The following is a 14603-nucleotide window of genomic DNA, read 5'->3' on the forward strand; positions in this document are numbered from 1 at the left end:
TACTTCAGAGAAAGTGTTTAGTCCACTGGCAGACAAACTATTTTTAATTTGCCTCACGTAATGATAAATTAATATTACAGTCTGCTCTTTAAATTAGTTTTTCCTGAGGTTCTAAGTATCATTTTGCAAAAGTGAGAAAAGGCCTGCACTTGACAGCTTGGGAAACTGGTATTTCTAATTATTTTGTTCAATAGCATGGTTTAGTGTTTTTATATTTGACATTGTGGCTCAAAGGAAACCTTTAAAACTTCTTCAAACCCCTTTTCCTCAAATAGAATACCATTGATGACCAGAATAAAATAATTCACGTGCCTTGAGAACACTGTCACATAACCTAGGAACTGACGGATCTAGAATTTGAACAGAAGTGGTCTGATGGCAGCATCCTTACCTTAAATGCCATGCACACTGGCTGCTGCTGCTGCTGCTGGTGATGGAGTATTATTTAGAGCACACTACATTCATTCCCCTCTACTTAGCTTATTTTTCCTATTTTCACTTAGTTTTCTTTCTACCAGCATTTAGGGGCATTGTCTATGTTGTTCACGTGAGTGCAGGATATCTTACTAATGAGTTACTTCTTCTGAGTCTGATCCTAGAAAAGGCTATTGGTAAATCCTAGAGAGAATTGTTCCCAGGCTATGGTCTGCCACAACGACCACATTATACTGAGTTGGCCATTTTAGATTCATTTTAATTATTATGAATTTCTATGCTGGGGAAAAGTCAGAACTTTGTTTAATTTCCCAAACCATCACAAGGAACATCTGAGTTTTAAATATTTACCTTTGTCTCCTAATACTGGTCTCTAACTAAGTAGCTTTTCAATGTTTTCAGTTCAGTTCAATTCAGTTGCTCAGTCGTGTCAGTCATGTCCGACTCTTTGCGACCCCATGGACTGTAGCATGCCAGGCTTCCCTGTCCATCATCAACTCCTGAAGCTTGCTCAAACTCTTGTCCATTGAGTCGGTGATGCTATCCAACCATCTCATCCTCTGTTGTCCCCTTCTCCTCCTGCTTTCAATCTTTCCCATCATCAGGGTCTTTTCCAATGGGTTAGTTCTTCACATTAAGTGGTCAAAGTATTGGAGCTTCAGCTTCAGCATCAGTCCTTCCAAAGAATATTCAGGACTGATTTCCTTTAGGATTGACTGGTTTGATCTCCTCACAGTCCGGAGGACTCTTAAGAGTCTTCTCCAGCACCACAGTTCAAAAGCATCAATTCTTCAGTGCTCAGCTTTCTTTATAGTCCATCTCTCATATCCCTACGTGACTACTGGAAAAATCAAAGCTTTGACTAGACAGACCATTGTCAACAAAGTAATGTCTCTGCTTTTTCATATGCTGCCTAGGTTGGTCATAGCCTTTCTTCCAAGGAGCTAGCATCTTTTAATTTCATGGCTGCAGTCACCATCTGCAGTGATTTTGGAGCCCCCCAAAATAAAGTCTCTCACTGTTTCCATCGTTTCCCCATCTATTTGCCATGAAGTGATGGGACAGGATGCCGTGATTTTAGTTTTTTGAATATTTACTTTTAAGCCAGCTTTTTCTTCTTTCACTTTCATCAAGAAGCTCTTTAGTTTTTCTTTGCTTTCTGCCGTAAGGGTAGTATCATCTGCGTATCTGAGATTATTGATATTTCTTCTGGCCATCTTGATTCCAGCTTGTTTTTCATCCAGGTCAGCATTTCACATGATGTATCCTCAGTTCAGTTCAGTTCAGTCGCTCAGTTGTGTCTGACTCTTCACGACACCATGAATCGCAGCACGCCAGGCCTCCCTGTCCATCACCATCTCCCGGAGTTCACTCAGACTCACATCCATTGAGTCCGTGATGCCATCCAGCCATCTCATCCTCGGTCGTCCCCTTCTCCTGTCCTGCATATAAGTTAAATAAGCAAGGTAACAATAATCAGCCTTGACGTACTCCTTTCCCAATTTGGAACCAGTCTGTTGTACCGTGTCCAGTTTAACTGTTGCTTCTTGACCTGCATACAGTTTCTCAGGAGGCAGGAAAGGTGGTCTGGTATTCCCATCTCTTTCAGAATTTTCCACAGTTCGTTGTGATCCACACCATCAAAGGCTTTGATGTGGTCAATAATGCAGAAGTAGATGTTTTTCTGCAACTCTCTTGCTTTTTCGATGATCCAGTGTTTATGTTGGCAATTTGATCTCTGGTTCCTCCTTTTCTAAATTCAGCTTGAACATCTGGAAGTTCACAGTTCATGTATTGTTGAAGCCTGTCTTGGAGAATTTTGAGCATTACCTTGCTAGCATGTGAGATGAGTGCAAATGTGCGGTAGTTTAAATATTCTTTGGCATTGCCTTTCTTTGGGATTGGAATGAAAACGGAACTTTTCCAGTCCTGTGGCCACTGCTGAGTTTTCCAAATTTGCTGGTATATTGAGTCCAACACTTTCACAGTATCATCTTTTAGGATTTGAAATAGCTCAGCTGGAATTCCATTACCTCCACTAGCTTTGTTCATCCTGATGCTTCCTAAGGCCCACTTGACTTCGCATTCCAGAATGTCTGGCTCTAGGTGAATGGTCACACCATGTGGTTATCTGGATCATGAAGATCTTTTTTTTTTTTTTTTGGTATAGTTCTTCTGTGTATTCTTGCCACCTCTTCTCAATATCTTCTGCTTCTGTTAGGTCCATACCATTTCTGTCCTTTCTTGTGCCCATCTTTGCATGACATCTACTATTTCTAATCTTTAGAAATAGAGATTTCTATTTCTAAAATTGTAAATTGTAAAACATTGTTCCTATTATTTTCAGGAGGACATGCATATGATACAGGAATTGTTAAAGAAACCGGCAAAAGCTTTTTGAAAAATCTGTGTTTGTTTTTTTTTTTCTCTTTCTTTATTTACTTTTGGTGCCTGGGCAGGGACTTAAACCCTGGACTCTCAGATTAAAAATTGGTTTTTGTCATTTAGATGATGGAGTTTAGCAGTGTAATAGCTGCAGTATTAATCAGGTGAAGCATCAAGACAGAGAACATCTCCTAGGAGTTGTGTTCTTCCCACATCAGGCAAGTGAGGTAGTCTGAGTTTTATAGATGATGGTCTATTTTATAGATAAAGGAGCTAAATGCTTTAAAAGGTAAGTGACAAACCAAAGACACAGTGACAAAGTTACAGGTTTTCAGAGCTGGAAAATCATAAGCAAAGGGGTCAAGAATTTGAGTCTCTTCCCTGGAACTGTGTTTCCTCCTTCATTACTTTGCTCTGAATAGCCGGAGAATGGAAATTTAGAGCTATGAAAAACTCCACATTTTTTAATAATTTTTTTTATTATTAATGGAAGGATAATTGCTTTAGAATTTCATGTTGGCTTCTGCCATACATCAACATGAATCAGCTATAGGTATACATCTGTCCCCTCCCTACTGAGTCTCCCTCCCACCTTACACCCCTTCCCACTCCTCTAGGTTGTGACACAGCCCCAGATGGAGTTCCCTGAGTCATACAGCAAATTCTTACTGGCTATCAATTTTACATATGGTAGTATATATGTTTCCATGTTACTCTCTCCATTCGTCCCCACCCTCTCCTTCCTCCCTTCTACTCGTGTCCCCGAGTATGTTCTCTATGTCTGCATCTCCATTACTGGCCTGCGAATAGGTTCATCAGCACCAGTCTTTCTAGATCCATGTCTGTGTGTGTTAGGTGCTCAGTCGTGTCTGACTCTATGTGACCCCATGAACTGTAGCTGCCCAAGCTCCAGTGTACATGGAATTCTCCATGCAAGAATACTGGAGTGGGTTGCCATTCCCTTCTCCATCTAGATTCCATGTATGTGCATTAATATATGATATTTGTTTTTCTGTTTGACTTACTTCTGTATAAGCTGTATAATAGGCTTTAGGTTCATCCACCTCATTAGAACTGACTCAAATGTGTTCCTTTTATGGCTGAGTAACATTCCATTGTATATAGGTACCACCGTTTCTTTATCTATTCGTCTGTTGATGGACATCCAGGTGGCTTCCATGTCCTAGCTATTGTAAATCATGCTGTAATGAACATTGGGGTACATGTGTCTTTTTCAGTTTTGGTTTCCTCAGAGTATATCACACACCTGTGGGCACCTTACTTTTGACAAAGGAGGCAAGCGTGTGCAATGGGGAAAAGATAGTCTCTTCAATAAGTAGTGCTGCAAGAACTGCATAGCTAAGTGTAGAAAAATGAAATTAGATCACTTTCTAACACCACACACAAAGATAAACTCAAAGTGAATTAAAAACATCTATGTAAGACCAGAAACTATAAACTGTTAGAGGAAAACATAGACAGAACACAGTATGACATAAATCATAGTCAGATCCTCTATGAGCCGCCTCCTAGAATAATGGAAATAAAAACAAAAATAAACAAGTGAGACCTAATTAAACTTAAAAGCTTTTGCACAGCAAAGGAAACTATAAACAAGGTGAAAAGACAGCCCTCAGAATGGGAGAAAATAATAGCAAATTAAACAACTGACAAAGAATTAATTTCCAAAATACACATCTAACTCATACCACTCAATACCAGAAAAACAACCAAATCAAAAACTGACATTTCTCCAAAGAAGACATACAGATGGCTAATAAACATGAAAACATGCTGTGTCGCCCATTATTAGAGAGGTGCAAATCAAAACTACAATGAGATATCACCTATCACCAGTCACTAATGGCTATCAAAAAATCCACAAACAATAAGTGCTGGAGCAGGTGTGAAGAAAATGGAAGCCTCCTTGCACTGCTGGTGGGGATGTAAATTGATACAACCACTATGGAAGATGGTATGGAGATGCCTCAAAAAAATGAGAATAATTTCACATTTTTGAGACATGATGTTGAGCAGAAAGATCACTGGTGTGGGGTGGGGACACCTGGATCCTCTTTCCAACCCTGTCATCTGATCTTGGTGAAAACACAAACCCCTCCAGACTTCATCTGCTTCATCTGAAAATGAGAGGATCGTCTGAGAGGATAGACTTGTCTCTCTTATTACCACATTAAAAGACATTCATTAAAAAAAAAAAAAGTCCCTTGTGAGAATCTGGAGGGCACAATGTGAACTGTGGTGCCAGGGCACTTGGTTTGCTGGGGAGATTCTGGCAGAGCCCTCTCGGACGCCTCCCACACATGGTGTACTGCTAAATCATTGCAGCGGATGAGCTCTGAGTGGCACGGTCAAAGTCAAAGAGGCACACAGGCCTTTTACCTCAGCTTGACCCCATTCAACCCAGCGGAGGATGACTTTGGCCACAGGCAGCAAATGTGTTGGACCTGAGCCCAGCAGGGTTCCAAGACTTTCTCCACAAGCCAGAGTCAGGCCGGAAATGCGATCGGTTTTACTTTCTGCAGTTTGTATGAGGGGTCTCTGTAGTTGAGGGCACATGATGGTGATGTAAGAGTGGTAAGAGGCCCATCTGAGGCTCTGATTTACTGATTTCACTTTACTTACTGAGGTAACAAAAAGAACCCTGAGCTTGAAATAAGAAGACTTGAACTCCAGTCCTGAACAGGCAAGCCACTGTGGAAAGTCAGGTAATATTGGGGAACCCATTTTCTCCTGTCCAAACTGACAGTTCTCAATGGATGGTTTTGAAGTTTTCTTCTAGTTCCAGTAATCTGAGATTTCTGCAGTGTTAGAACTTTATGAGATAAGCCATCATTTGGCTTATGGGTCAAACTACATCCCAGAGACAAATCAAGCAATATTTTTTAATATACCAAGCCTTGATGGGCCTTCCAAGGGACTAGGATCTTATGGGCAGAACTTCTGAATTTGAGTGCCACTTGAAGCTAGGCTTTCTCATTACATTCTTGAGGATGACATTTTCAGAGACAAACAGAATAGCTGTGGCATCTCTTAATAATATAGTCAAATCCTTTACTGAGGATTCATACACAGACGCTTTGAGGTTTTAGTTAATATTCAAAATTGACAAAGTGCCACCAGATGCAAAGGTGATTAGGTATTTTCAGATCTTATGGAAATTTGAACTGATTAATATGACCAGTTGACCTAGTTTATCCTCCATATGTGGGAGGCAGATTCCATTTCTCCCATGTGTTCCACTGACAGTTCAGTCTTGGTGAATATAATCATCCCACTTTTACTCGCTGAGGTCCAAAATCAGGCAAGTTCCTTGCCTTTAGATAATTCTAATCAGGCTAGTATATTATTTGTGTCTAAATGTTTCCTACTATATAACCTTGTATTTGTGTCATATTTTATATAGTTTTTCTACCCGCTCTTTCAGGTGATCATCACAACCTGATAAACTAGAGGTTAAAAAAAAAAATGGTGTTTCCATTTTAAAGAGGGAAAAACTCAGGTTCAGGGCCAAGGTCACAGGTCTAGAAGTGACTGCACTCCCGATTATGTTTTCACACTCTTCATTACCAATGAATGGAGTGGTCTGTCCCACTATTCTAAGGGCATCCTTGCTCAAGGCAAGTGTGTATCTGCAAGCTCCTCACTAATAGCTAAAGGTTGGCACGTCTCAGGGAATTACTCAGAAAAACACAATGTGAATGATGAATCTTTACACTGCTGAAGGATATGAATAATTAAAGGATACTCTGCAGGAGAGTATTTTGTGTACTGTCATAACATTTTATTAATATTTTTGATAAGTAAAATATATGGGAAATGTCAACACAGAATAAAATGAACATTTAGAACTGGAATAAGGTGAACATTCTAGAGAGAGAAAAATATATAAGGAAAATCAAAAGGATTGGGAGCAGGAACAAGTAGAGGAATTTAACTGCAGAACAATTACCCATCAATGTGGTTTAATTTTCTTAGAGTTTGAATTTCCCAACCTACCTACTCAATTCAAGGCTATCCCTTTTCAACGAAGTCATCTTGAGAGGCCATATGCTTATTCCATTCATGCTGATAGTTGCTTATATGATTTGGGGGCTTCTCTTTTATAATTGCCTTCTGAAATGGACACTTTCTTTGAAATATTCTTAATGGTGTTTTAGATAAAGTCAGAATTACTCAGAGACATGTCTGGTGAAAAGGAGGGTTCATTAGCCAGATAATTTCCATCTCTCCCCTATCCCTTCCTCCTCCTTCCTCTCTTTCTCTCCCTTTCCTTTAATCCCTCCCTCTCTTCTCCCTTCGCTCCCCTCCCTCCCTTCCTCTCTCCCTTCCTTCCTTCTCCCTCTCTGCTTCCTCTCTTGTGTTCTTCCAAAAAAGAGTCAAGACTAATTTTTTCCTATAAGTCACATACACTGCCTCTGAAAACTTTCAGAAATTAAAGTATAATGCCATATTGATGTAGTAAGAACCTATTTTCCAAATGGATTATGTCTGATGCTTAAATTCTGGTCTGTTAGTTTAAAATCATACTCCCTGAAATGAACTGCTTGGGACTTAGGTTAGACAATTGAAGTTGTTGTAAACTACTCGAATATCATCTGCTCACTACTGATGGGCGGGAGCAATGAGCTGAGAGGAGGAGCAGCGCAGAGGGTGGAGAAGATACAGATGGAGCCTTGCGTTGTTGAATCAAGGATGTTACATGTTTACCAACTGAAGGTGTCCAGAGATCACAGCTGAGAGGGTAGAGGGAGTGGGTTACATCATGGCACAGTGTAGCTTGGTGCAGGATCTCAGATATTAAAGCTGCTGTGGCGTGTGACAATCAGAGTGGGATGCTAGAGAACACATGGGACTGGGAACAGCTCTTTTTTTTAAATATAAATTTATTTATTTTAATTGGAGGCTACTTTACAATATTATAGTGGTTTGGCTGTACATTGGCATGAATCAGCCACGGGTGTATGTGTGTTCCCCATCATGAACCCCCCTCCCTCCTCCGTCCCCCTCCCATCCCTCTGGGTCACCCCAGTGCACCAGCCCCGAGCACCCTGTCTCATGCATTGAACCTGGACTGGCGATTCGTTTCACATATGATAATATAGCTCTTAAAATGTTATTTCTGCTCCCAATTAGCTGGGGGCAAATAATTTGACCTCTTTGTGCTTCAGTTAGTTCCCTATCTATCAAGTTAAAATTATAGAACCAAATGAGCTCATAGTTTCTTCAAAGACTAAAATTCATTTCATAAGGGATTCGTTGTTGTTGTTGAGTCACTAAGTCATGTCTGACTCTACGACCCCATGGACTACAGTCCACCAGGCTCCTCTGTCCATGGGATTTTCCAGGCAGGAGTACTGGAGTGGGTTGCCTTTTCTTTCTCCAGGGGATCTTCCCAACCCAGGGATCAAACCTGTGTCTCCTGCATTGGCAGGCCCATTCTTTACCACTGAGCCACCTGGCAAGCCCTTTATGAGGGATACATGATGAATATCTTCAAATGCTTGAAGAGCTCCCATGTGGAAGAAGCATTAGACTAAGACTGTATAACTCCTAAGGAGGATACCAGGATCTAGAGGTAAAAGAGGAGCAGATTTCACCTTTAGGTAAAAAAGAACTGCCCAACAGTGAGGTGGCTGCCTTGGGTTAGGGAATACAGTGATGAGCTCCCCATCAGTGGAAGTATTCAAGAAGAGCTGAGAGGGCTGGTTTTATGATGTCATAGAAAGGAAAGATAAACTGCGGGAACTGGGCTCGTTGATTATGAAGATCTCTTCCAATTTTGAGATTCTAGGGATCTCTGCTCTTTTGTGACCTCTGTTTTTTACTGCATTTGCCCTGGAAATGACAGGTTGAAAAGTCCCAGGCAGCTTTAGAAGCAGGAATGTGGTCCAGGAGGATTTGGTTCACAGTACCTAGACATATTTAGAATTTCCTGAAAGACCTACATCCTAGCAACCCTAGGTTGCTTAATCTAATGTTGCCTGGTAGCCTCAAAGAAGAGGCTCACAGTTTTTGTTAAATGAGAAGACTTAAAGAGGACCCTTTAGGCTGCCTTCTGCTCATTCTTCTTCTCCCCTGCAGTGAAGTAGAGAGCCATGGTTGGTCGAAGTTTTGAAGCCTGTCAAAGACTCCAGACAATCCCAGGATGCCCATTCTGCTTCTGAACAGAGACAGGTCTCACTGCAGCATCAGGTGCAAGGCTCCAGTGTAGCATGTCATGTGAGCGTGGAGCTAGTCATCACTGACTCCTTGAGCCATGGTGGTGGAGGGACCTGAATTACCATCAGCATGGTTGCACTGATGCCATGGGAATGAGCATGCCTGTGGGAATTCCCAGTGAGGGAACTTCATCAGGTCAGAGCAGCCAGAAGGGGAGAATGGGGTGAGCTGGGGATACAGGTGTGGAAAGACAGCTCCATTGGTCTGACTCTCATTATTAGCGTTTTTGCTAATTTACGTATCTGAACCTGAAGCACTCTGCGAAATGTCTTTCCCTCCTCCCTGGACCCCCACCCCACCTCTGCGATTTTCTGTTCACTGTAAAAGTGCAAAGAGACATCACTTTGCCAACAAAAGTCTGTAAAGATAAAGCTATGATTTTTCCAGTAGTCATGTTCGGATGTGAGAGTTGGACCACAAAGAAGGCTGAGTGCCGAAGAGTTGATGCTTTAAAATTGTAGTGCTAGAGAAGACGCCTGAGTCCCTTGGAGAGCAAGGAAATCAGCCCTGAATATTCATTGGAAGGACTGATGCTGAAACTGAAGCTCCAATACTTAGGCCACTTAATGTGAAGAGCCGACTCATTGGAAAAGACCCTGATGCTGGGAAAGATTGAAGGCAAAAGGAGAGGAGGACAGCAGAGAACGAGATGGTTAGATAGCCATCACCAACTCAGTGAACAAGAGTTTGAGCCAACTCCAGGAGATAGTGAAGGACAGGGAAGTCTGGCCTGTTGCAGTCCATGGGTTGCAAAGAGTTGGACTCAACTTGACAATTGAGCAACAATAATAACAAATAAAAGTTCAGTATCCCTGGTTTCCAGATGAGTTTGGAAGAACCAGATCCCTGACTTGCTAGACTCATTAAGTATGGGCTGGACAGAATTGTCGCAAGAGTTTGAAAGCATCAGTGTATCTCTGGGAGAGGAAAGACCCTAAACTCCAGCCTCTCTGAGCAGGAAGCTGTCTTGCCCACTCCCACTGTGTCTTGTCTCTACCACCCCACCCTTGAACTCACCTCCTTTTTTGAATAATCGTCATTAACACTTAATGAGGATTTGCTCTGCCCCCTGGTCAGCTATCTCATTTAAGCCATACAAACCTAATAGAGTAGGTTCTTTATTATCCCATTTTTGTCAAATTGTGAAAAAAACAGATATTCAAAAGGCTCAATAATTTGCTCAGTCATAGCTGCCAACTAAACTCAAGCCCATTGCTCTTATGTCAAATTTTTACATTATCTTTTCTTACCATTCCTATAATGTGAAAACTTGGATGGCAGTTATTGGATAATGAAATGGAAGCCCGAGGGACACAAGCTTTACGTGATATTTATAGAGCTATCTACACGTCAGTCTCCATCCACCTTTCTCTCTGTCTTCTTGACTGTCTTGTTCTGGCATACCTTCTTCATGCTTGTAACCTTCTCTTCATTCTCTCTTTACAGGTATCTGATCAATGTGACTTTTGAAGGGAGAAATCTGTCCTTCAGTGAAGACGGCTACCAGATGCACCCAAAGCTGGTGATCATCCTTCTGAACAAGGAGAGGAAGTGGGAGAGGGTAGGACATGTCTTTGGCAATTCTTGAGCTAAGTGGAGGGGTGGGGATCAGAAATTTTGCAACACACAGGAGGAAAAGGGCCACTTGGTTTTGGTCTCTGAGCTGGAGATCAATACTTTGAGAACATAGAGGAGGCCATTTCTCAAACGTGCATCTTCATTTTCTTGCCACTTTGGTCAATCAAGAGATGATTTTCCCTGTGTATTACCATTTTTATTGGTAGCTGTGCTGTCTGCAGCATGACTCTGTTTTAATGGAAGAGTGTGCAGGCACGGGATAACACAATTAAATGGAGAAACCGAATGATGGTGTAGGAGCCGTGTCCTACAGGGTGTACTGGGAGGCCTGTGAAACCTAATTTATGAGTGCACAAATTTGGATTTCCTGTGATTGGAGGCTTGCTCTTAGGACCTCTCCCACTGTCAGCTGATCACAGTGTCTGAAATTCTACTATTAGGCATTAATTTACATGGGTGCCAGACTGCCTGGGTTCAATTCCCAGCTCTCTACTCACTAACGTGGCTATTTACAACCTTGGGCAAATCTCTTAACTTCTCTCTGCCTCTACTTCCTCATCTGAAAAATGGGAAAAATAATAGTGTCAGTATCACAGGGTTGCTATATGGATTAAATATATTGATATCTGTAAAGGACTTAGAAGGGTTCTTGGCACATGGTAAGCACTCACTAGGTATTGGCTTTTATTGTTATACCTGATTCCTAGTTCAATACAAATGTTCCTGAGAGTCATTTCATTACACATGTTCATGAGAATCAGGACACTTGTGCCTTGAGATGCTTTGCGGAGAAATGGTTTCTCAGATAAATAAGATTAAGGGGTACTGTCTACTGTGTCTCACTTTGGAAGAGTCTCCAAACACATATTAATTTGAAAGTTCAGAGGTGTCCTTTTTGCTGAGGTGTCATTGACATATATCATTGTACTAGTTCCATATGTACAATATAATGGTTCAATATTTGTGTATATTGTGAAGTGATCACCACAGAGAGTCTAGTTAACATCCATCACTGTGCATGGTTCCAAATTTTTTTTTTCCTGTGATGAGAACTTTTAAAATCTACGCTCTTAGCAACTTTCAAATATGTAAGAGTATTATGAACCATAGTCTTCGTGCTCTACCTTACATTCCCATGACTTCCTTTTATAACTGGAAGTTTGTATTCCTTGACCAACTACCAGTCTGTTCTTTGTATTTATGGCTAGATTTTTTTTTCTTTTTTTTAGATTCCACATATAAGTGAGATCATGCAGTATTTATCTTTCTCTAACTTCACTTAGCATAAATACCCTCAAGGTCCATCCATGTTGCTGCAAATAGAGGTGTCTTAGCAAAGGAACATCTTTAATTTTATCTAATTTGGCATTTCCCCAAATGAGTTTTATCACGAGACCCTTTAGTTTGCGGAATCAGATTCTGTGAAACATGTTGAGGAACTCTGATTTAAGGCAATTTCTGCAGACTCTGTGGGCCAGTTGGCTGAGAGCAGACTTCAGGATGTCAGCGTGGCTCTGACTAGGATGGAAACCAGGCGATATATTTTCCGAGAGAGTAGCCAGGAAAAGAAGCCAGAGATAAACTTCTTGAAATTCACAATCTTGTCACAGAGAGACGTGGACAGGTGAAACAGGGCATGTGTGTCTCAGGCAGTGGGACCCAGAGCCTTGCCCTTCAAATGAAAGACGTCTTCCTGTCATGTGTTCCTCCAATAAGGGCTCAGCTATAAGGCTAACATCATACCCGGCGTCCTTGATTGAAGTTATCATTTGTTCCGAAATGGCTGTTCTCTGGGCTCCTGCTCTTCACCCCAATCAAGCTGCTTTTCACTGCTGCTGTGCAGACATAATAATTTAAGAAGTGTTCTGGGGCCGGCGTGTACACCAGGCACTTCTGTAGATCTCCAGAAGAGGAGTTATTAAAAACTGAGGCTTCATACGTGGAACAGAAGACGTCCAGCTGGGGATAGCTTTTATGCCGTAGACTCATGATTACTGACTCAAGTATGGGGCCTCTCACAGCCATCCTGTGTTAAAGAGACACCACTTCTACTCATTGGTGCTGCCTTCTCTTCCTTAGGCTGGAATCTGAGGCCTGGGACCCCTACCCCTTTCCACAGCTAGTTTCTCCTTCCTGGGGGTTGAATCCCTCCCCTCCTTATCAATTCTGCCTTTACTCTCACTCTTATATGTATTGCTTATTTTTATTTGATCCAAAAACCATGTGGATCATGTTTTAAATGGACCTCCCTCTCTCTGATGCACACACACTGTCTTATTTTTTTTAATTGTTTTTCTTTTAGATATGTTTTATTTCAGAGATCATTGGCATATTCAAGTGGCATCAGTAATCATCCATAAATAAAATTAAGCCCTAGCTGACAAAAATAAAGATTCAGATTGTAAAATGATGTGTTTTACTCAAAGATAACACTTAGTGAAATTTTTAATTGCATTGGCTCCTTATTAACTGGGAGCCCATGTAAGCATCAACCACACCTGGATCCAGGTGTTCAAAAAAGATCACTCGGGATGACACCCACTTTTATCCATTCAGCTCAGTTCTGGACATGGCTTCTAGAATGAACTTCCGAAGGCAGTTCTGGTTATGTTCTTTCTCTGCTCCAAACCTGCTCCAAGCTCCTGTGGTTTGTGAATTGGGCCCAAACTTTATCTCTTCTTGCATTGAAGGCACCGGTCTGTTTTCCAGCACCATCTTCTCTTTCTCGGTGTGTCCTGTATCACCATCAAGCAGCACCGGGTCCGTCGCTGTTCTGAGAAGGTGCCCCTGTACGTCTCGCTCCCTGTACGGCCTGTCATGATGTTTCCTTTTCCTGGAATGAATGGTCCAATTATACAAATCATAATCATCCTTTGAAACCAATTAAAATGCTGCTTTTTCCTTGCCTGATCTTTGACTGGGATTTCACTTTTTGCTCCCGTATCCCCTGTAGCATTGGTCCGCACCCATGTCAGCAACACTCGTGACAGCTGCCTGTGTCAGAGCTGTGTGTGTGATGCTTCTGCAGGGCAGAGGCTGTGTCTTCATATCGTCGTGTCCTCATGGGAACCTGGAGGAGCATGTCACACGGCTCAATAAACATGCCGAACAACTGAGAACCATTACATAATGCAATGGTCTAAAATCCATCATTAAGAATCCAAGTTTATGTTGTTGCCCTTGATACAATAGCTGAATTTTTTTTTTTTTTGGCAAGAGGAGATAAAATCTTTATGTAGATTGAGTTTTCATAGATCGTATTTTAAGTGTGCTAAGGGAGCTTGTTATTTAAAGAAATTTTGTGGGTAATCCTTTGATAAAGCATTTTGGGGGGATTGGGATCATACTAAACAGAATAGAATATTTCACACTGACTTGGTTACATCAGAGAACGCTGCTGCAGAGAGAAGTCAGTATTTTTTGGCTTTATGAGCCTCGTGGCTCCCAAACATGGAAGCCCCTTTGAGCAGGGAGGGGCAGCCAGGCTCAGGTGAAAGGCGTGTCTGGGAAATGGTGAAATTGAACATCCTTTTCTTCCACCATCACCCTGGCCCCCAGAACCCTTCTGCCTCCCCAGGATTCCTAATAGTGTTCTAAATGGTTCCCAGTGGTCCTGGGAAGATTTGGAGCTCAGAGAGGCAGGCCTTAGAGTGAGGATTCTACAGTGAAGAGATGCTCACTGGGGAGATGATCGAGGAGTGAGTCTCAACTTGCAGAAGAAACATGGGCTAAGGGACGGCGCTGTCGGCTTCTAGTGACATGCCTAACTCATGCGTGATCTGCTCCTTTCACTTGTCTAAGGGCTTTCTTTCCTCACGTCTAGAATGGTGGCATGAACAATGGGTCCTTCTCAGCTCTAACTCCTGAGATTACAAATTCATGCTGTAAAGAAATAGGACCTTGGCGTGGAAGTTGGGTGAGAGCTGGAACATACAGAGGAAGACTTTGTTTTCAAAGACAGTAGC

At 41.8% G+C, this 14603-nt stretch overlaps 1 protein-coding gene across 1 annotated transcript in view; it reads left to right on the forward strand.

Moving 5' to 3' along the window:
• The window catches only part of GRIN2B (glutamate ionotropic receptor NMDA type subunit 2B), a 503573-nt gene that overhangs the window by 354443 nt on the left and 134527 nt on the right, over nt 1–14603 (forward strand). Inside the window, exon 4 of the mRNA XM_069585649.1 lies at nt 10507–10621. Coding sequence (XP_069441750.1) covers nt 10507–10621 — 115 coding nt within the window. The remainder of the gene's footprint in view (nt 1–10506; nt 10622–14603) is intronic.

Source organism: Ovis canadensis, chromosome 3 (assembly GCF_042477335.2).
Source record: "Ovis canadensis isolate MfBH-ARS-UI-01 breed Bighorn chromosome 3, ARS-UI_OviCan_v2, whole genome shotgun sequence".
Taxonomy (NCBI): Eukaryota; Metazoa; Chordata; class Mammalia; order Artiodactyla; family Bovidae; genus Ovis; species Ovis canadensis.